The following is a 23,930-nucleotide window of genomic DNA, read 5'->3' on the forward strand; positions in this document are numbered from 1 at the left end:
AAATAAACGAATGAAAGCAATTTATTCACGATGAAAAACTGATCTCAACCGAAGAAAAATCAACGTTAAATGAACGATTACGTTATCTATGTATTCGTATGTTTTCGCAATCGTCCGAGTTTTCCGAAACATTCATAGCACAACGTTACAACTGAAAGTCTGAAAACATATTTTTCACGCGAATTCCGAGGCTTAAATTTACATAGGTGCCTAACTCGTCTACGTATTTTCAACGTCATGCTGATTTCTACTCACCTTGTGAAATTTCCAATTATCATCGTGCAATATAACATTTCAAACAGACTTAATTCAACGTTGAAATAAACTAAAACACTTGTTTAACGTTCATGACACATGTTTTTCAGTGTAAAACTTTACCTATCCTCGTTGCGTATACTTGTAATTATTATTTTTATCAATCATTTCATAAATTATACTAATCGACAGTTTTGAAAACCGTACTCTTAGCCCCAACCAAATATTCAATTTTGATTCGCTATGTTTCCAAGTTGATAGTCGTAACGTAATACCTACCTATGGGATGTAGTGGAAAACATGTACTTTTCCGGTGAGTAGGTTTCTGTTGATAGTATGTACCTACGTAGTGTTTTCAAATTAGATAAACTAGAACATAAGATACCTTTTAAAAAAATTAAAAAAGATAAATAATCGGTATGACGTGAACGAGATTATTTCTCGCCACACTAATGCACTTTAGCGTTAAAATACTGAGCTGGTAGCACATTGTTGCACGGTAGCTACCATCGAATACGGAATATATCAGTGAAAGTGAAATGAAATTCGCGTATCTGATAGTGAGAACTCGCCGACACGATGGATTTATTCCTGTTACATAAAATTGTTATTTATGAAAAATGCCTGTGATTTTTAATTTAATTTGTGATTTTTTTGTAATGCTTAATTTATTTCTATATAGTGATTAAGAAATACGCATTTATTAGTCATGAAAATATTTGGCACTACGATCAAATATCAACCGCTAAATCAAAGTGAATTGGAAGCTAACACTTCCGCAACTAATAACACGTTGTTAAATGCTGGAACTGTTCCGATAACCGACCATATTAAGGTAGGCGAAATAAGACTATTTTATTATTACTTATTATTAATTTAGCATTAGGTATTCTATATGTCTACTCGCACTTTTTTTTTCAGTTAAAATAGATAGGAAACGTGAGCTTTTTTAAACGTATTTTATATTAGAAGGTAGGAGGTAGGTACGTAAATTAGATAAAATAAGTATCTTTTCCAGAACTAAGTAAAGCACTCGTACCTACTACAGAAAATAACCCTCGAATTTCTTCTCGCTGAAAATATTTCAACACGATCAAGCTGTTTTTCTTTCATCAAAACAATTGAAAATTACTCGATTATATGCCAAAAGCACCACGATAGGTTTGGAAAACTAAGCAAAAAAACGATTCTGTTAAATTTCAAAATAACTTTTTATAAATTATTGGATTGAAAAAATATTCGCCGATGAGAGCCAAAGAAAATAATGTACGCGTGTCTTTGCTGAAGTAAAGTATGTACTCCCGCGTGCAGAAATAATCGCTTGTGTCTTTAATCGTAAACATGAGTTTCGATGTAGGTACCTACATGTATACTCAAGCACCTCGCAGACTTATTTATTTTGATTAAAATAATGGCTCTGAACAATATATTTACCAAATAACCAGATTTTAATTTCTAAAGCAAAAATAGCGAGTTAAAATCACGTGAATTACTTTCACCAAAATAGGTTTATGCCGTTCAAGAACGTGTTTTCGTTCTTCATCGCGCAGTAATTTCCATTACAAAACCGTCAAAGCTATTACCATTTCAACTGGTCGAGCGAATCGTTCGCGAACAAAATTCGCTGAGAATTTCGTGTCGTAGAAGTACGTTTATCTTCATAATTAATTCCGGTTTTTCAATGGAGCGATCATTTTTATCAGCGTATTTTGGATGGCTCCGAGTTGAATGAAAATTTCGTCGTGTAGCTGAAATTTTTTTCATTTTAAAAGATGATCCGTTGTAAACGTCTAATGTTCTTTGAAATAAGTATGCCTCGTTTTAAAAAGACTGTTGTGAATTTTTGAAAATTTTCTCCCGTTCATTTCATAATATTTAGTGCTGTCTGTTCAATACGCCGGACGTGTTTTTTTCTTTTTTTTATACTTATTTAATTTTTTTAAGTAAAATTTTTCCCGATGGCTGTAAGCGCGGAATCTTCTACAAATACTTTAGAATTTGGAAGTCAGAGTCAGGTAATTTTTATTGTGAATCATTTTGTTAAAATATTATATTTTTTGGCGGTAAAAATGTCACGTGTATTTATTTATTCTTTTTTTTTTTTTTTTTTTTTTTAATGTAAAAAACCCAATACAATACTTTGCATAGGTATAGTGATTATAATTTGGATGAAAACATAAATGGTGATAATTGTCTTTAGTTAACACCACCTGCGTCCAAAAGTTTTGTTGATGAATTACATTTTCAATTGAACAAGAACAAAACGTCAGCCGGAAAATTACCTAATTTAATTAATCAAGAGCTCTATATTCCTCTGAAATTGAAAAAAAATGTTAATTAAGCATTTAAACAAGCAATAGATACGTAGTAGGTACCTGCTTGATTGAATACATACAAAATTCTGAATTTATGTTTTGTGACTTGTATACCTAACGATTCCCCAAATGACAGAAGGGGACTACCTTACCTACCTATATCTCTACTACACCTAGTGGTCTTCTATCAGTCCAGATTTAATGAATTCATTTTGTTAATTGAAATCGAACACTTCTTAGTCGAACTCCATTTACCTAAATTTTACAAATAACACCACAAATATTGATAACGTTGTTGACTACTACCGAGGGCAATGCGTTAACCAACTAACACCTATTTATTATTGTAACCGTTGGTCCATGGAGCGGTTAAACGCCGAAACCAAGGGTAACAGTGGTTCTTAAAATATTACGCCACATTAACTGGAAATTATTTTGAATTAGTTTCGATAAAAATGATGATGGTTTTAGCGAGTCACGTCTGTATTGCAACCCACTCATACAAACTGGGAAAAAATCCTAATTAATTAAGTAGGTAGATGAAATTTTTGGACTGCTTGTTTTTGTATTTTATTTTAATAAATTTTTAATTAGGTACTTTTCTGAAAAAACTACCTAATGAAAATTTATTTCTATTTGCTAATATTTTCTTTGAAATACTTAGTTTCTTTTACGATTTTTTTTTTTTCATTTTTGAAAGCGTTCGTAGAAACTTTTTATTTACATTATTACATCTTAACGTAAGATGCTGAAGACGAAATATTTCTACTCGAACCACGAAGTAATAATTACTATAACCGCATAGTCATCTTAACAGCCTACCTACCTATGTTATTAAGATATTTCGTGTTTTTTTCACGTTATTCGCCTTTAAAATTGCTAAAAAGGTAAATTAAATTAGTGTAGCGTAGGTACACTCTCGAAATTATGTCTGGCTAATGTTCATTTTAAATTGTGAAAAATGGTTAGTGATTCGAAGCAGATATCTTTTTATTTCGCCCAATTTACAATTTTTTTGCTATTCGAGTACCTAGGTATTTTTGAGTCGTGTTTAAAATGAAAAATAAATTTTGAAACACTGTTTGACTGTTTGAGACCACTAAAAAAATTGATGACTTGAGTCAGGCCAAATTTGCAGCAAAAAAATAATTATGAAGAGCGTGTATTGGAGACGCAAAAAAGCCGTTCATCGTTTTACAGTTTGAATTTCGAAGGGTTTTATTTTTTAGTCGCTGTTTATGGTGATCGGTTCAAGTCATTTTTGGGAAAATGTTAAAATTGTAATTTTTCTGTTGAAAAATTCATCCTCAAGCTGTTCATTTTGAGCTTAAAATCTAGAAATGTGCGATATCAATGTATTTTCATTTTCAAAAAAATGCATTATTAAGTACATACCTACATAGGTAGTGGGTACTTACTCATATTGTGAAAAAATATAATTACCTAATATTTTCAATTGCACTAAATTGCGCTACATATTTTGTCAACCATCGAATTGTATCATAAAAATTACAAATTTGTCAATTTGCCAAATGTTCGAATTTCATAATTCAGTTTTTCCAAAATTGGGTAAATTTAGAAATTTAAAATAGGAGAATGGTTGAAGTTCATGAGAATGACGTTTAAAATACACACATAGGTAGATACTTACACTAATGGAAAAAATGGCCTCTCGTGTAACCACTGGTACGAGGAGTGGCCTGAAGCAAAGAGCAAACAATTTTTATTACAATAAAAGAAATAAAGAATTGAAAAAAAGTCAAAATTTCCATCGCAAACAATCGATCTAGTTCGACTTTTCAAGTTTCAGTTCAAAATATCTTGAAAACAAAATCTTCTAGATTCATAATAAATTATACCTACCTACTCTTCTAATGGAAAGCTTTATGTTTTTACAATAAATTAAATACGGTTTCAAAACGTAATAGAATATCCTGAGACGGAGCGAAACTGATGACTTTTTCGGGTGGGGGGGGGGTAAAGAAATGAAAAATGCCGACTACTATTATGTACCTAGGCTATTTAATTTTTTTAAGTAAAAAATTCCGACTCGAAACTTTTTTTACAAAAATAAAATTCAATAAAATCAAACACGTAATACCGACTTACCTCCACTACTCCTCCCCCCACCCTTATTTAGTGAAGAAATTGAACAATTTTTTTCCAAATTGTCACATTAGCAGAATACAGGTATCGATATCGAAATGGGAAAACTAATATAGAAATTATTGTTGGTACATACCTACTTACTGAAATCAAAAATCAAAAATTCGCACCTTTTCCCGTTTTTTGTGTGTTTTTTAGTCTTTTGATCTTTGAAAATTGAATTTTAAAAAAAAGAAGGGAACAGTTTTTGCCCGAACGAAGCGAGGGCGCAAAATTTTTCGTAAATTTTCGATTCTGTCCGAGTAAAAGCGAGGGTGAAAGATTTTAAATGAACAATTTGTGAGGTACAAAAAAAAATCAGTTCGAAAAGCAGTTTCAACGCTAAAATTTCGTGCTTTTTATGATGTTTTTGAATTAAATTTTGCACCTTTTCCCGCTATTTCGTGCTGCATAGTAAAATTCTGCGGTTTTTTTTTTCGTTACTTCGCATATTTATCAACATATGAATGTGGCGTAGCCAGAGTATATCTGGAGGGGGGGGGGTTGGTTTTGTGAGAGAGGTCCATCTTTTTATCCTATGGAAGAGAAAAAACAAATCAGCCCGAGCGTAGCGAGGGCAAAAGCTTTTGAAAATTCTCATTTTAATATGAGATAGGGCAATGTTTTTTTTATAGGAGGAGGCTGATTGTTTTGGCACTTTTGACTTCAAAATTTCAGAATTTTAATGATTTTTTTATGAGATATTTTAGGTCTGAAAAAGAAAAACAGAAAAGCCCAAACAAAGTGTGGCTAAAAGCTATCAAAATTTCGTGTTTTGAGAAGTAAAAAAATATTTTTTTCGATTTGAGGAGTTTATTTTTGGATTTACATGCACATTTTTCCAAGTTTGAATAATAGATTTTCAGAAAGTTTGATTTTGAAAAAGAAAAACCAACAGGCCTGAGCGAAGCGAGGGCTTAAGTTTTCGAAAATTTATTATAATCCATGTACCCAGTAAATTATGATTTTTTTTTTGCAAGAAGTCAATTTCGTATAATTCCTTTCGACATTTTTAAGAGTTATAGGTACCTCTACCTTGACAGGTGTGGAAATTTAGAAATATAAAAACCGTACTTAGTTCGAGCGAAGCGAGGGAAAAATATTTCAAAAATGTGCTATTAAGTTTCAAAAAAGTCGGCAAATAATTCTCCTAATCTCTTTCTTAAGACTGAATTGTTGGTCTGACTTTTCTTGTTTTCGACGTTCGACGATTTTGCCGACTTTGCCGACTAAAAAAATCAATTGGGGGGGTATCCCCCCTGCTCGCTCCGTCTCTGAGAATACCAGGATTGTTTTAAATCGTTTCAAAATAGAGTTTCAAAATTGCACATCTTCTCCTCTGAGAAGCGGGTTCATTAATATAGTCTCACCTTCGGGGATCAGGATGCTTCGTTCAAGTCTTCAGAGGGTCTCGAAAGTTTCAGATAACTACCCACCTATTTTATTTACCAGACAGCTTTCGATTAAAATTCATGGTTTGATTGTAAATAAAGTTACAAATTCATGAAAAACGTACATACGTAGGTATGGGATCAAATTCTACCACTCTACGATGTTTTAGCCCGGAGAAAAACTTGAAATTCTCAAAATATATATGTGCCTACTGTATAATGTAGTAATAAAAATTATGTCTTGAAAAAAACTTATAGTTAGATATTTTTTATGGAAAAATACCGTAAGTTGAGATTTATATCGTAGGTACTTTAAGCTTCCATACATACAATCGATCTTTATTCTCATCATTTTAAATGTGAGAGCGTTTGCATTTATCTAAAATTTAAAAACATACCTACATATGTATATACCCTATATGTACCTATCAACATAAATCTAAGGTACATCATAAACAAATAGGCAGGTAAAACGCATAACATGAATGGTACCTACTCTTCGCGTTTTTTTATTTTTATTTTTTTCGCAGTAACAGGGTAATACCGAGGTACCTACCTATTCAAAAACCTTAGTATTTTCCAAGCCATAAAACAAACAAAGTATGTATTACCAGTATAAAAAATTAGAACCACCTAAAAATAAAAATTTTGGATAATCCCCCAAGTACGAGTATACATATTCCGAAACCTTGTACGAGTCTACCAACCTCGTAAAATTCCAGTTGAAAAAAATCGATGAGTCATAATTTTTCTTAATATGTACTTGCATTTACTATTCGACGATTTTCTCGTTTGTTTACAGAATCTAGTTTCAAAAAAAAGAACACGTTATGGTAAAGTCATCCTGATTTTCGTAATCGTTGGAATTTTATTGTTAGGATGCGTACTATACGCATTCTTGCAACGAGATTCTCATAACCTACCAGAAGCTCAGTCACAAAAAGTGCCATCAATTATCGATTTGCATGGAATTATTACCGGAGCGTATGAGCCTTTCAGATTCAATGGGACATGGATTTCTGGTAAGCATCGAGTTGGAGATTTTTTGAAATAATATAAACACTTTCAAACGTATTTACATCTATTAACGAGACAAATAAGCGACTAGACATTTAAATTACCCGAAAAGAGTTTATTTATTTGATTAATTATTTGTGACAAGTATCTAGAGAGAGGAGGATTCTATTTTACACACCTACTTATATTAAACAGCGTGTAAACAAATCTACTGTATCAAGAATTTTAAATCAGAATAATGTTGTATAAATTACAGTGAAATTTGCGGCCACAAATACTGAGAAATTAAGAATGTTTTCTCGCCACTAAAGAATTATTTTTTTCCTGTTTATTTACTTAGAATTTTTTTCATAAGAAGAGTGAGTGTTGAGGGAATTGTGGCTTCGCGTGTTTTATCGACATACTGTTGATAGTGTTGATTTTTATGTGATACTTATACACTAGGTTGCAGTGGGCAAATCATGGTATGAAATGATTTCAATTTTCTTCGTGAAGATAAAAAAATATATCAACTAACAATGTTGATGATAAAAATTCAAGTGTAAGAACAGCCAAAGTACTTGAGTGTATCTCTATCCGCCTATGAGTTTTTTTTTTTTTTTTTTTTCGCAAAGTAGGTACTCGAAAACGGATGCGCTGTACAAATTAAATACGTGCACAGATATTGCAGTACCTACCTATGTATATTATAAGAACCCTTACCTCTATCAAGCTGTTACATTATAATGTATTTAGTTCGATATTATATGTATTTTTTTAAAATGATCTCAAGGTTATACACAAGTTGAGTTTAGGCTAACGACTATTGACACAGACAGATGAATTGAATTTTTCATCCTCATTCGTTTCGGAATTAAATACAACAATTTTTAAAACCAGTTTCTTTCTATTCGATTAAATGGGCAAGGTTTTGTTTGATGTCAATGTGCAACTGATCGCTAATTATTCCAAGGTGTCTATAGCTATATTATAGTTACCTAGATTTTCATGTAAATAAAATGGGGTGGGGGGTTGCAATTTTACTAGCGCATCCCACATTATTTTACCTATCATTTTCCTTGAAAGAAAAATTAATTTTTAAGGAAAATTGATCATTATCGAAGGTAATTAGCGTTAAATTAATTTATATCGGATGAATAATTATTCGCAATGGTACTGCTTTTGTTTTTCAGATGACCAAATATTAATGGCAAATATGCGAGGTCATGTGGTACTCTTCAACGTAACTGATAAATCTACCAAGAAGATATTAGATGATAAATCAATGGTAAGTATTGCTATAATTTCATTAAAATTGTAATTGCTTTTCTTTTTATCCGCGTATAAGCGGTACATTTTACCAAACAAAAGAATGTCATTAATAGGTTGGCGAATTCATTACGGAATTACTCGAGGGAAAATTCAATGTGTGAGGCGTTTTGACGAGATATTATACTATTCCTATACGAAGAGTTTGTAAAAAGCAGCCAACGACTCTCTCAACTGAACCGCGGTGGTTGGATTTTGTATTTAATCGATTTGCCAAAATTCCCTCTCTCGCAAAGGCATATTACAATATAAAAATCAAATTTAATAAACGCCAAAGAAGGCGACGACGACGACGACGCGTACGATGCGACATTCGTTCGCTCATCTATAAAATATTACGAGCGAATTATTTCCGCCGAAATATCTTCGTTGTGTAAAAATGCGCGAAATTTAACGAGAGAGTGACCGTATCGTTGAAGAATTGTGTAGAGCGATGATGAAAAAGTGTGGAGGAGAGTACCTTTACCTTTACATATAGAGGTATTCCTATACGAGTTGAAATCGACGCGGCTTGTGCCTCTGCCTACTAACGAGAATCGTCATTCATATGAAAAAAGTTTTCAACTTGAGTTGTTTATGCTAAATATAGAAGTAAAATAATGAAAGAAAAAATGGGGAAACGGAAACAATGAAATTGGAAAAATATTTGCGCAATAGTGATAAATAAACTATTGTATCAAGGCAATAAAAAAATCATTGAAGCATGAGATTTCGTATGTGATGAGTTTTGTGTTTTTTAATTTTTTTTTTTTTTTTTTCATATTAAAGTTGTTTATTATAGACAATTTTTTTTTTTGTAGAAAAAATTTGTTACGAAAAAATGAATATTTTCAGCATTCACTTTCATAATATACGTTCATCTAAAAGTTTTAAGATTACTTTGACCTCACAAAATTTATAGCATTCGAGTTGAAAAATTTTCACAATCGTTTGAAACCAAAATGAATTATCGAGCTGTATACTTGTTTGATGATATTAATTCGTTCGCTCGTTAATCAAATATTTAGATAATAAATTTATTGTAGGGCTTAATTCTTAATACCTACTTATGCTTACTCTATCGTAATGCTCAAGTACGTATCTATAAAATGGGAGGAAGGAGGCAATCCAGACTACAAATAGACAATGAAATGATAACTTGAACACTATGCGAATAAATGTTAAGTGTACTCGAATGGATGGGTAGGGAGGTACGAGGGGCCGATAAAACCGACTTTTATTACCCACTGAACAGTTAAATTGTAAGTGGATAATTGGGTGGTAAAGGTGATCATTTTACGTTTTTTTTCTTTCAAAATTTGACGATATTTACCAAATTATTATTGTTCGTGTAAAATGATCTCAAAAAGACAATTAATCAGAATTTTTTCTTTAAAATGGTTGCAACACTAGGTGCTTTTTTCCCAGCAAGCCTATTTTTGGAAACTTTCTGTTAATCCATTTTTTTTTTTTTTTTTTTTTTTTTATAATGTAAGCCACTTTATTTGAATTTTTTTTTTAAAAAAGAAGGGAAACGTCTCCAAAAATGGAATTACTTTCTAGTGAAAAAACATCCGCTCTAAAATAACCTTCAAAAAATCTAAAAAAAAAAAAAAAAATGTTGATATCCCTACTTAAGTTTTTCTACGATTTGAAAAAGAATAGACAAAACAGAAAAATACTTACCTACCCATCTAGCTTTTCCGGCTTATTAAATACGTTAATTTTTTAAATACCTATTGTTTTAAAATTTTCTATTTATTTGTTTCGAAATCCTGCAAACAGTTTCGCTTTTCTCCCTCCGCCCCCTTATTCCTATGAAGGGTTAATACGAAAATTATGGATGGTTATACTTTTGATTCTAGAGGGAACTTTTTAAAAATATAGGTATTTGAGGACAATTGACGAAGGACTCGGTTGGTAAAGAATAAGCCTTAAAAAATAATTTTCAATAGATTCTTTTTTGAAAATATTTTTTTCTGAATTTCTGTTCATCATTATAATGAAGTTCAGGGAGTAAACCTCGAAGGGTGGATTTTGAACATCTTCAATGATCTGATAGAGGTTTTAAGTTATCAATCAATGATGATGAAGTACGATTTTCGGAACAGTGTTTCTATATTTACATCACCATTTAGGAAAATCGAGTGATTTAATTGCTAATGATGTAGTAAAGTATTGTTCTTAGAATAAGTCGCGAGATGATGACGGTAATTAAACAGGAAAATGATTAGATATAGAGACGGAGGCGTTTAGGATTGAGGAAGTTAATGGGTCTAGCTATACAATGATCTAATTGGGAATTTCTAGATTTATCAATAAACTTGTAAACTGTGTGTTGATACAGCTACAATACGATGTAGCTTATCTTGTAAGGGGGTTTTTCAAAAAAATATTAATTCGCCAGCAGACGAAATAATCGAAGGTCTGAGCTAGATGCATCATCACGAGTGTGCGTTCAGTGATCTGCTAGAAAGTCATTAACCATACGAGCTACGTACGTAGAAACCTAATTATGTAAGAATAATTGGCAAAAGTACCATTTATAACATGTTATGTTTCGTCACGTGGATTGGATAATGTTGTTATTGGACTATCGGGCATTAGTGTGTGCTGCTGCGTGTCTACTGTTTCGTTTCTAGATACGTTTGTGTAGTTATCTACCTAGTTATGTGTTGACGCATATTGATACCATTCAGCATAATAATAATGTCAACTACGTTAATTTTTCCCCTCCTAATTACTCGTATTGTTCGTCGAAAATTTTGTTTATGCATATTTACGCGTATGCAGTCGTCTTCGGTCTTTGGCAGAGATGTAAGAATACCTCCTAACCACTATTGGATTGCAGTTAGGTACTTATTTTTGATTTGGAATTGAATTGACCGATTGAGTTCAGAAGTGAGATGACCATGGATTTGTGTTGAGTTTTCGGAACAACTACGAATATCTTTCCATGATAAGCAATCCTTATTTTCCTGCGTAGGAAATTGGACGCTTGATTTTCAATTGACCCGAATTATCGCAAATGGCCGGAAATGTCTCAATTTGCGTTGCTTACTATACGGATACAAATTAATAATAATCTAGGTTCGTTGTTAATTAAAGCGAAATTAACGTTTTTATTATTTTACATTACGAAATGTAATCAAAAAGGAAATGGTCGAATTTGATGGTTGAAATTTGAATCCGCAACTAACGAGACATACGAAACATTTTACGAGTAGGTAAAGAACAAACGTCTGGAACATTTCATCTCGCGATGTTTCAGTGGCTGAAAATGTGAAACTTGATATTCAGAACAAAGTAGGTACCTACCTACACCTCTTGTGTTTGTGGCAACTCGATGAAGTTCACTTTTAAGCTACTTAACAATTTTTGTTTTTTCGTGCTCGTACTTCGTGTGAACTCGCGGTGTAGTTATCTAGATGTTGAAGGCAGAAGTACACAAAGTTGGCCATTTCCACTCTTCAACCTCTACCTCATCATTTTGTATAATATTCTTTTATTACGTCTCTGTATATTTCATTTTCTTGTTACCTGCCTATCTTGTCTCTTGTCTTGTCAAAATTTTAAACCTTTCTTTCGGCAATTTAAAAGTCTTTTTTTTTCGAAATTGGCGGTTCTATTCATTAGAATTCACGACAATATTCGAAGAAATTTTCCCGCGTCGTAACACCTAATTTAAAATATTTTCCATTCATTTGACGATTTGATTATCTCTCATTTTTCTCACAATATCGAGGCGTAATTCTAACTCCACCAAGGCTGCTGTATTAACCCATTGAATTTCTTTTTAACCTGACCTTTATTTTAGCATTTAATTAAAATTATGTTTTTCGTTTATTAATATAGGTGTGTGTATATGCACCTAGCTACTTATTTATACACATTATTGTTCCGACGAATGGTGCGTATTCTCCCCCTCCCCCTCCCTTCAATTTTATTTATATATAGATATGCATCAAGTGCGACACAATAGAAAATACAGGCGTTGGAATACATATACGTATTTGTTTATAATTTGAAGGGGAACAAGAACAAGGTACTACGATTTCAAATTATTCATATCAGTTCGAGTTTAATATTAAATCTTGGGATAATTCAATGAGATTGGCATGCTTAGTGCGCGCGCAATTTCATCTCGATGGCTAGTTTCGTTCAGTAGTCGTGTTCGAGAATCGTTTTTAAACAAGTTATGTGTGTGTATTAACCTGCTATTACCGGTGCAGTTGACGTTGATGTAATCACGATTGCGAAATAATAAGAATAGTATGTGCATATTATTATTATTATGTGCGCGGCGTAAAATATGAATAATAAATTGGCTGATTCGTTTTTTCGAGATGAATTTGCATCGGTAGTCTACAAGGAGCTACGGGGAGTAACTTGATGGGGTGTAAAAGCTCATTACAATCCCCTACGGAGTAAACGAGATTTCGAAATTTGATTTTTCTCCAAACTATGCTTTAAAAGGGAAACGAGGAGGAGTCGTTAAATGGATTCACAAGTGGTGAAAATCACACTCCATTAACTTCACTTTCAAACACTGTCTTCCCTCATTTTATTTCAAAGTGTTTAAAATTGAAAATTGACGGTTTGAGAAAGAGAATGAGTAATAGGTGTTGTAATAATATTATTGCTTCGAAATTAAAGTTTCAACCCCACGCACCCTTTCTTTCATTAACTTCATATATTGTGAGATGTAAGGTACCTATTGTAGTGAAATCATGAAGCTAACAGTTTGGTTTATGGTTCTTAACAGAAATAGTAATTTTCACTAGGTAAGTGCCTATTGAAAGAAATCTTATCAATTCTTACTTTAAAGCTCATGATAGTTATACCGCAGAAGAGAATTTTTCAGTAATTCTGTCTCGTCGATTTTGCTCTTTTTTTTTGCGAAAGTATAGGAACTCATGAACCGCTTGTTCTCAAAAATGCTTCAAGAATTTAATTAAAAATTTTCAAAACAATCCAAAAATTGTAAAAATTGATCAAAATGAAAATCAAATGAGCAGTTGTTATCTTGAAAAAAAAATCTGGTCACATTTTGAAACATAGTGAAGATAACAACATCTTTTATGGCCATGTCGTTTTCAAAAAAAAAAAAAAAAAAAAGGAAGAAACGAAAAAAGTTAATTGTACGATTGAGCAGCTCTTGGTATCTTTTGTCTACGAGTATAATATATAATAAGTCGCACTCTAATTACCATCACTTTTGAGTTTAACTATCGATATGAGTGAAAAAAATTCGTATTTTTAAATTTGGATCCATTACTAAAAATACTTTGTAATTACGTATGCGTATATTTTCACCACTGGGATCAGAATTGTTTTTTTTTTTTAAATAACTAATTCGTGCATTTTTTGGCAATCAAAAAAAATCAAATATCTGTAGAACCCTTCCAAACTACCATCAGAAGCTAACTTTTACTATGTGCATACTCGTATAAGGTTGATATTATAAAAACAAATTTTAAACACTTATTGGATACAATAATTTTAAATCAGTTCATTGTGAGTCCAAAAATTACTCCAAAATAATGTTTTGCTTTTGTTGTGAATCTTTCAGAACAGATGATTTTTATCGTTCATGTAAATATTATTGCTGTTTTCGTGCTTTATCACAATTTTAATTTGATGTACCTACCTATAACTTCTGATACAAAACGTTTAAGTGTTTAAAAACAGTTGAAAATAAGCGATTTTTTACCCATATAGATTTACAAACAATTTTGTTATCTAACTATACCTACCTGACTTTTCACGTATCTTAAGTATTCGAAGCTGAAAATTCTCGTTGATCAAAATAATCTACATTACCTACTTACGTACTTGGGCTTTCTGAATTTATTGTAAAGCTCACGTATCACGTTTGTAGCAGAGGTGAGATAAACACGTGAAGGTATTCATGTCTTTCGAATTTGTCGTGCTCATTTGAGTACCTACCTACTAAGTACCTACTTAAAATTTTCATTACCTATCTATTTATTTAATTTAAACTGAATTTCAAAAAATAAATCTAATGATCAAAAATCCATTTAGCTATATGTATTGTCTGGTTAACTACATACTTACCTATCAGGCCGGGCGGTAGCACGGCGAGGGGGTTGGGAAAAAGAACGTCGCCGCTACCGCAAACGCCTACTCTTCTGAGACCAACAAACGCGAAAATTAGTACCTTTCGATCTCAAAAACGATCGCACCAATTTCAAAGATTGATATGTCATTTCGAAGATCTTGACGAGCTTACCAACATATCAAAATTTGAAAGTTGCATGTTTAATATGAAAAGTGCAGGAGAACTTCAAAAATGCTGTTTTTACACTGTTTTTTTTTCATCGTTTCCTTCAATACACATTTCAGAAAATCTGCTCGGCCAAATTCAACGAAATTTCGCATGGTGGTGTATTTCTACACCCGTCAGGTCACTACGAAGGGATTTTTGAAAAAACGAATTCTAACCACTTTTTTCCGCGATTTTAAAATTTCAAACGCTCATTATTCAGAAAGTATTTTTGCAAGTGAGCTAAAACGTACAAAAGGCACTTCTCTATAGCTTTAGTAATCTATATACCGAATTTCATTATAAATGATTGAGTTTAAAAGTCTGTAGCTTTGTTCAATTAACTCAAACCAACGTCAACTTATATGTATAAATCAGAATGGCCGTTATATTCGAAACATACGCTGCATTCGGCGTTGTATGGAGTTGAAATGCGCGGTCTACAACGCAGCCTCAGTGGCTGCGTGACTTAAGCTTCGCTTACTACGCAGGAGGTCCCCAAGTTGATTTTTTTTCAAGTAATTATTTTTTTTAATTGAAAAATTGTTATCACTGCGTTTTATATTCTTGAATCTCAACCTAGAAAATTGGTTCTGTTTTTTTTTTTTAATCTAAAAGAAAATAATTTTAAAAAATGAAAAAAATCAAAATTTTACCATGTTATGTTAGAAAGTTGAAATTTTGTGTGTAAATTCATTTCAAACAATTCAAATCAATTGGAAATAGTTTCATACCATTTTGAGTAGTTCTGGAGCCTCCAACAGGTTTTTGAATGTTGGAATTTTGACTAATAACTAAATGAATAACATGCACTAGAAAAAAAATCTTCAGAAGAGAATTGAACCCCCGCCTCCACAAGTTTTTTTAAGGAAACCATGTTTGAGTAAAAGTGAATGCAAATCCAACCCAGGCAATATTTTGTTCATAAACAAAAATTTCCCAACTTCCGCCCACTTCTTTAGACAACTAGGTAGCTTCCATTTCCAGTATCCATGATCAAATTTGATTTGATTAGACTTCGTTAGAAAGTGAGCGGAAGTTGGCAAATTTTTGTTCATTATTTGCGAACTCTGAAGTAGGTATACGTAGGCAGGTAATTAGGTACCACCAATCATTCTCCAACTCCCTGCAATGTAGATATCAGTAATTTTTTGTTTTGGGTTATTTTTTTTTTTGGATATTTTTCAGTTGTATTATGGAGATTTTTTTGAAGTTTTTTTTTTGCAATGGCGATGAACCTTCCTCGCGCGTTCTTTTTCAAACCCCCTTTTTTTTACCGTTACTATGTTATTCATAGAGACGTAATGAATTTATCAAAATAAAATAATAAACAACCTACACCTATACACTTTGTGTTTCAGATTGATTCATTGAGTGGTAGACTCGAACTGTCCGCGGACAAAAGATATCTGATGATCCCCTTCAATTCGCAAAAAGTGAGTTATCTGTTTATTTTTAAGCTAATGCAAAGAATTATGATTATTGATTCCTATTTGAGTTTAAGTAGAGATAGGCTGAGGTATTGTTCAAGCTTAGTGAGCTTGAACATGGAAAAAATTACCTACCTACTTTAGAATTGGACTTACACAGCTAAAACTGTCGTTTTGAGAACTACCTATAGATAAATAATATTTTACTTTAGGTAGTACATGCTCATCCAAAAATTCAAGTTTCCTGTATTATGAAATCTAAGGTTCCAAAATGTTTCCTTGTTACTGAATTTTACCAGAAAAATGTTGTATTTCATTCGAACCCTTCTATTTGAAAAATGCAATTTTTAGATGGGTCTGCATATCAAATTCCATTCTAAAAAAATTATAAAACCAGCTGTTTTTTCAAATAACGTAGACCTCATACTCGGATATAAGTTCAATTCAACTTTCGTCTAAATGATTAATTTTAGTAAATAGTCTCAGACGATGTTCACTTAATTTGGTTGGTATGCAGCAAACCCATTCATAAACCAATTTCGAAGCTATGCAAGCGTCAATGTGTATTACATCGTGAAATATGCATTCTATACTTACCTACGAGTATATCCATAATATGGTGCATGGCGCACGACATAATCAATCATTTTTTAATTAGACATTCGCGAGTTTTATCGCGCAGAAAATTAGTGAATGTACGTATCCTACATGTCATAGGTAACTAGGTAAGAGAAAATACGTAGGTATCTATGCGAAATCCTTGGCGAATTTATTATTAAACTGCACAAAAATGGGTTCCATAATTCATAAATCAGGTGAATTTGAAATTATATGGAAGATTAAAACTGTCAAAACTATACTGATTCACGAATACGAGTAGTTAGGGGAGCGGAAAGTGCGATAAATGTATCGTGGGTATTTGTTTGAATTATACTGTACTCTCCTACAATTCCCCGTAGAGATACCTACCTATCTCGAAACCTACAGAATTTGCAAACATTTTTTCATATTAGGTACAATTTTAACTCGAAGCAGGAAAAACATTCGTATCTACGCATGTACGATAATGCATTTTTAACTAGTCCAGAACATCGTCGTAGCATTAGGTACATATCTACATGTGTTTTTGTAAAATTTAATAACATCTCAACACCTGTCACATTTACGATAGTTTTTGTTATTTTTAAATGTACACAAGCAAAGTCAAGTTGAATGGTCGTTATTTTACACGAGTATCTACTACCTACCTAATTCTTCGAGACGTTTCCTGTAGATTTTACAGTCTGGTTTTCAACTATTTGTGTACACAAGTACACATTAATATTGACACTTGTGACTTGACTTCTAAGAAATATTAAAAGTGAAGTGAACAGATTATTAGATTATTTTACGAAGATTTTTGTTGACTTTTGTAAAAAAAAAAAAAATTGAAGCAAATCATAATAATGAATATTCATTACCTATCTATTTGAAACACTGATGAAGATTCCCTCTTCGAGTATTCTATTTTATTTCATTTTACTATCATTTAAAAACAAAAAAAATTTATTCATCATAATTTTAAAATTATTTATAACTTTTATCAGTATTTCTGATCTGGTATAATAAAACTTGTTATTTACTTAATTAAATTTTATTTTACAGATATATCGACATTCCTATTTCGCATTTTATTTAATTTATGACATTGAAACACAGTAAGTAAGTATTTATAATACTGTAAAACAAATGTTGAGTATAATTAAGTTGCTTAAATGCTTCATTACTTACTTTTGTTTTCAATACACATACGTATGCATGTAGAAGAATAAGTAGCATTTTGAAAACATACCTACATCGTAATACCATTTTTAGTTGTAAAAAGTGCCAAGTGGTAACACATTGTTTCATTAAAATTCGGTGGATACTTACTCTATGAAGGCAAAAAAATAGCGTACTTCATCGTATCATCACTATGTAATTATGTTGGATATAGTATTAACACATTTTGTGACGGTATTTTTTTTTCTCTTTTTTTTTTTGTATACCTTACCTACTTTGGCATTTTATCGTCAGAAAATAATCTTTTCTACCGTGCTTGGGTTATAATTGAGCGAATATTTTGAAATTCCTTGATGAAGGTTTACTCGCTGCTGCGGTTAAATGAGCAACATTTTTTGCGTTGTTGGTGGAATATTTTCGAGCTTTTATAATGAGAAAATTATTAGCGTGAAAAAGATGCCTTTGACGAGTTTAAAAAAAGATTAGGTACATATTAAAATTTATATTTTCACGTTATCTTTTAGAGCAACGTGTTGTATGATTTTTTTTTCAAAAGTGTACCTTTGTAGCTTATACTTAGTAGGGCTACCTGTATTTTGAAAAGTTTAATGTTACAGGTAGATGTATAATTAATTTGTCATCGCAACGTAAACAAATAGTAAAGGTTTGTGATGGTAATGACCGTGAAATGAAGAAAAAAAGTTGGGCGGAATGTTTCTTTCTGTACATTACATATGTATTCACATGTCCTACCTACATCAATCATCGAGTACATAATATTCATATACAAATATGTAGTATTAAGGTGGTCGTTTTTTGTTTCCATTGTAGAAAGTTGAAAAAATTTGTTGATGTTGAATATTATCCTAAACCACTTCTCAATGAGTATTTTTATATCCCCTTTAGGCTTTAACAAATTTCTAACAATTCTATCAATTTTATTCAAATTCCTAAAAATTTCGCTCTGTATTTTGTCTCTTGAATTTCAAGGATAGTCAAACATACATACTTGTTTTTTGGATTCGTTGTCTACTTACCCATTTGCAGGCAAATCATAACATTTCTTCCACCGTGATTTTTTTTTATATTAAATTTGTGAAAAAATCCAAGTCAGCATATGATCTGTGTTACTGTCTTCAGCTTATTGATGATAAAATTTACATCTCTTTATACGAATCTATTCAAGCAGTATTTTTCTTCATTCAGTAATATTACGATATGACAAATGTATTTTCCAGAAAGAAAACTTACATAATCGATCGTGATGGTCAGCCATTGTCTGTACAATTAGTACTTTGGGCTCCACAAGGGAATGGCTTTGCATATGTCTCTTTCAACGACATTTATTACAAACCATCGGTGAATAGTCAGCAAGTTTATCGCATTACTGACAATGGTAATCATACCACAGTATACAATGGATTATGCGATTGGGTTTATGAAGGTGAGTTATTTCCTCACGTAATAGATTAATCAGCAATTAAGTAACTCGCAATGATACGCGATATAAATGTTCTGCGGCGATTTTGCTTTTAACATCTAATTTAATTACTTATTGTTGCGCAAATTACTAATGATATGAATTTTTCAGAGGAAATATTCAGTGATACAAAAGCGATGTGGTTTTCTCCGGATGGAAAAAAATTGGCCTATGCTACATTCGATGACAGTAAAGTTGACACTATGACCATTCCTTTTTACGGTGAACCAGGCGCTATTGATTCGCAGTATCCTGGAGTGTTGAATTTGAGATATCCGAAGGTACTTAGACCTACTTGCCTATTCAAGTTAATTGCTTGTCGGCTTCGAAACTTTAATTGCAAAAACGTGTTGTAACGGTGATCTATTCTATTATACTTCGGTACATAAGTATATCTACTGATACCTGCTAAAATATTTTTAGCGGATTTATTTCTAGTTTCGGTTATATATTTCTCGTTGAATTATCTCTAATCTTTGTTATTTTATAGCCAGGTAGACAAAATCCTACGTTTTCATTAAACGTGGCCAAACTCACGGAAACAAATGGGAAACTAGAAGCCCCGAAAACGTTACCTTTATTACCATCTTCTAGGTAATTCATCGAACCTTTTCTTGAAACGTCCGTAAAGGTCGTTTTTTTTTTTTAAATATTGAATCAACTTTTTATCATTCGGTATTGATTTTGTTGCGTTATTCAGAGACCCTATATTAAATACCGTCGCATGGATCTCAGATAATGAAGTTTCCGCCTGTGTTATGAATCGAGTTCAAAATCAAGCATCCATATTCTCTTGCGATGCAGATAGCTCAAAATGCGAACTAGTTGGTTTTCGAATTTTCTACCTTTAACTTTTTTCCTTCTTTCTAATCTGACCTTAGAATACTTACATTTATGTGCAATTTTTATTTCTAGATGCTAGATTTAAACAGCAGTGATGGCTGGATTGAATTCAATTCGCCAATATTTTCATCGGATGGTCAAAAAATGTTGTTTATAAAATCTCAAGATCAAGGTAGTGGCCTCGGCTCTTACCGACATGTTGTACTTTTTGACCGAAACAGTCGAGAAATTGTGCCCTTGACCAGTGGAAAATTCACCGTAATTGAAATTTTGGCGTGGAATCAGAATAAGAACGAAATGTAAGCGTAACTATTAAAGTTGACATTTTTATGGGTTTTAATTTACAAGTTGGTACCCATCTACTTGCTAGAAATAATTCCAATTTTGCCAACTTTTTCGTGTTTAATTTTCAGTTACTTTACTGCTACGGAAGAAGACAATCCAATTAATCAACACGTATTTATGGTGAAAAATTCTCAAAATGATTCTCAAAAACCGAAATGTCTGTCGTGTAAAAATGAAGGGCAAGAGGATTGCACCTTTGCTAGCGTTATTTACAGTACACAACAATCCTATCGTGTTCAGACCTGTAATGGCCCTGGTGTCCCAACTACCTCTATATACGATCAAGTGCGTAGTTTTGCTCACTTTTGTAAGAGATATTGGAAGTTTTGCTTATTTTTGTTTAAATTTTTAGGACAGTAAGTTAGTATTATCGTGGGAAGATAACAAAAGGCTGAGAAAATTGATGGAAAATGCAACTTTGCCGAAAGTAGAATTCTTGCGAGTACCTGTCGCTCAAGGAATGGAAGCGCAAGTGAAACTATTATTGCCAAATAATTTGGATCGGTCTGGCAATAAAAAATACCCTCTTCTAGTCAATGTGTTGGTATCTTATTTAAGTAATTCGTTATTAGATTTTAGAAATGTCGGATCTAGCTTAAAAATAATTCTCCATTTTTTTTGTCGAATCACTGCTCAATAATTCCTTTCATGAATGAAACGTGATTTTGAAATTTGTGTTCGATTCTGAACTAGGTACTTTCGAATAATCCAATTTTTAAAATATGTATTATTCATTGTTCCACGTACGGAGTGTGAAAATATTGAAGGAACATAATGAAAATACAGAAAATTTGAGGTCACCTAGATTTAGTTTTTCAACTACATTGTACATATTTACTTAAACCTTAAAAACCAAAACTGAACCCGAAGGAAAAATTTTTTGAGAAAGGGCGAAGGATAGAAAAAGGAAGGGAAAGAAGAAAACTGAGGTAGAGAGGAACAGCAGAAGGAAAAGCGCATTAAATTTCAAATCGTTTCCTTTCTTTACATAGGTATTTAAAACATAGGTAGTAAGTCAAAGTACTTATTAAAATCATGCTTACTTATTTACGGCAAATTGAGTAGGCAACTTATTGTACATCACTCCTTGAAACTTATAATTATTTACGGCAAACTGGGTAGGCAACTTATACTTCATATTACTGTACGATGAATCAAAGTTTCTTTTTTTTTAATCTTTTAGTCAAATTCAATTAAAAATTTAATATTATCTATTCGCATTCGCCTATTACACTTAAATGACTTGTTATGTGTTTTCTTTTTTAAATTTCAGTTATGGTGGTCCGAATTCCAATCAAGTTTTTAATCGATATAGGATAAGTTGGGAGACTTACTTCTCTGTTCAAAACGATGCAATAATAGCCTATATTGACGGCAGAGGTTCTGGTCTGAAAGGAGACAGCATGTTATTCGCTAATTACAGGAAGTTAGGATCCGCCGAAATTATTGATCAACTCAACGTCACCTAGTAAGAAAAAATATGCTGGTGATTTTAATTCTGTCAATGGTCTTCTAATTAAACAATATTATCTGTCGCAGCTACCTTCAAAATAAATATCCATTCATTGATCGAAAAAGATCAGCGATATGGGGCTGGAGTTACGGGGGATATGCCACTGGAATGGCCCTAGCCAGTGATGTACGTAATGTTTTCAAATGTGGAGCATCCGTCGCTCCTGTGACTGATTGGATTTATTACGGTAAGTGAAAAATCCACCAACATTTGAAAATATCGATCCTGTCCCAAATTCTTTTATCGGTTTTCTCCTAATTATCGAACTTGTTGAACATTTTAAATTCAGATTCAATATATACTGAAAGATACCTGGGTCTTCCAACTGACAACGACAACAGAGCTGGATATTTGTCCAGTTCTCTTGTAAATAAATCCAAAAATTTAGCAAACAAAATGTACTTATTAGTTCACGGAACGTTGGATGACAACGTTCATTATCAACAATCTATGATGCTGTCTCGAAGTTTAGAACTGCATGACATCTTATTTAAACAACAGGTACGTTCTCGCTTGTATTTATTAAAATAAGTATTACTACCTAGGCAAATATGTCACAGTTGCTGACGTTGCTGTTCACATAGTAAGTTTATGTGGATTATAGCGATTGTCTAAAGTGAGGGGAAGGGAGGAAAATATTTGCAATCTGGAGCGATGTATAGGATTGCGTGTTTTGAATTTGTATGAAAGGGCTCAAAAAGAGATGATTTTGAATACTTGTTTAGTCATTTATTTTTAGAACCTGTTCATCACTTTGTTTTGTTTTTATTATTGCAGTCATATCCAGATGAAGCTCATGGTCTTAGTGCAGTTCGTTTCCATTTTTATCACACATTAGAACAATTTTTAAGAGAATGCTTCGCATGAATTTGAAAAAATAAACCCAAGCTCAAGTTCCTACTATGTGTAGTCAAATACCTATTGTAAATTTCTTATGGTTATTTTCGCTTATCATGAAATAATGAATTCTTTGCGTTTTTCGAACTGCAGTGCGGTGTGAATAGTGGATTCGTCATTTTGTAAATTTTTTTTTTTTCGAACAGACTAGAATTTAGAAGTTGGTTGCGTACTCCTAATTTCTATTAAAATAACGTACGTAATAAAAATTTATAAATTGTACTATGCTGTGTATCTATTTGAATAAAATTTTTCTGAATTTTTATTATCATCTGATGAGTACGTTTACTTAGGTATTTATTATATACTGATCGTTCATTTTGTTGATTATTATTAGGTACGTGAATTCCGAATTGAAAGTAGAAAACCATGTTGATTATTTTTATTGCGATTGCCAAATTCGAATTTGAAAAAAAAAGAAAGAAACTGTAAGCTTTGAATGAAATACGAACAAATGTATGATGCTTGATGCTGTGTTAATTCATGTAGCTCAACGCTCAATAAAATACTACCGACAGACTACACTAGTGCAGCCTTCAATGACCACTTTACTGCTCCAAATTGCACGAAACGATTAATGAGCCAATTTTTTGTTGCGTTTTTAAATTTTCAATTCTTATTTGAGTAAGAACTAAGAAGACTCACAGTGCGCTCCGTAATTTGCCTATCTCGCAAGTCTTTTCAATCATGCGGAATTTCAGAGTTAATGGGATCGATTCGGTTTTCTTTAATTATGAAAACAGATAACTAAGTACTGACTTTTTAGTTTTTCTTATTCATAATTTTGTCAAATTGTCATTCTCATTCGTGAATCTCCCAGATCAAAATGAGGCGTGAGCTCATTTCAATTATCAGAAATTTCACAATCAAAAATTCAAAATCACCATCACAAATTTCTGAAATTTCACAGTAAAAAAAAATTTAAATTACATGATATGGAAATTGAAAATAATTAAAATAAAATA

General features: G+C 32.1%; 1 protein-coding gene across 3 annotated transcripts; it reads left to right on the forward strand.

Moving 5' to 3' along the window:
* The first annotated feature begins 311 nt into the window (after window positions 1–311).
* Window positions 312–23,236, forward strand: ome (omega). Of its 3 annotated transcripts, XM_065344181.1 has the most exons (17): window positions 312–568; window positions 938–1,090; window positions 6,909–7,128; window positions 8,296–8,390; window positions 16,058–16,132; window positions 17,771–17,823; window positions 19,126–19,331; window positions 19,479–19,648; window positions 19,858–19,961; window positions 20,068–20,191; window positions 20,283–20,509; window positions 20,624–20,840; window positions 20,908–21,095; window positions 21,829–22,023; window positions 22,095–22,255; window positions 22,358–22,569; window positions 22,846–23,236. In XM_065344181.1, the coding sequence occupies exons 2-17, from the start codon at window positions 965–967 to the stop codon at window positions 22,933–22,935; spliced, it is 2,463 nt and encodes an 820-aa protein (XP_065200253.1). In that variant the 5' UTR covers window positions 312–568; window positions 938–964; the 3' UTR covers window positions 22,936–23,236. The 3 variants fall into 3 exon arrangements, with proteins under 3 accessions (XP_065200253.1, XP_065200254.1, XP_065200255.1); XM_065344182.1 differs by lacking the exon at window positions 312–568 and having other exon boundaries at window positions 742–1,090; XM_065344183.1 differs by lacking the exons at window positions 312–568; window positions 938–1,090 and adding an exon at window positions 1,908–2,270.
* The last annotated feature ends 694 nt before the right edge of the window (window positions 23,237–23,930 follow it).

The sequence above is a fragment of the Planococcus citri genome, chromosome 1, assembly GCF_950023065.1.
Source record: "Planococcus citri chromosome 1, ihPlaCitr1.1, whole genome shotgun sequence".
Lineage (NCBI taxonomy): Eukaryota > Metazoa > Arthropoda > Insecta > Hemiptera > Pseudococcidae > Planococcus > Planococcus citri.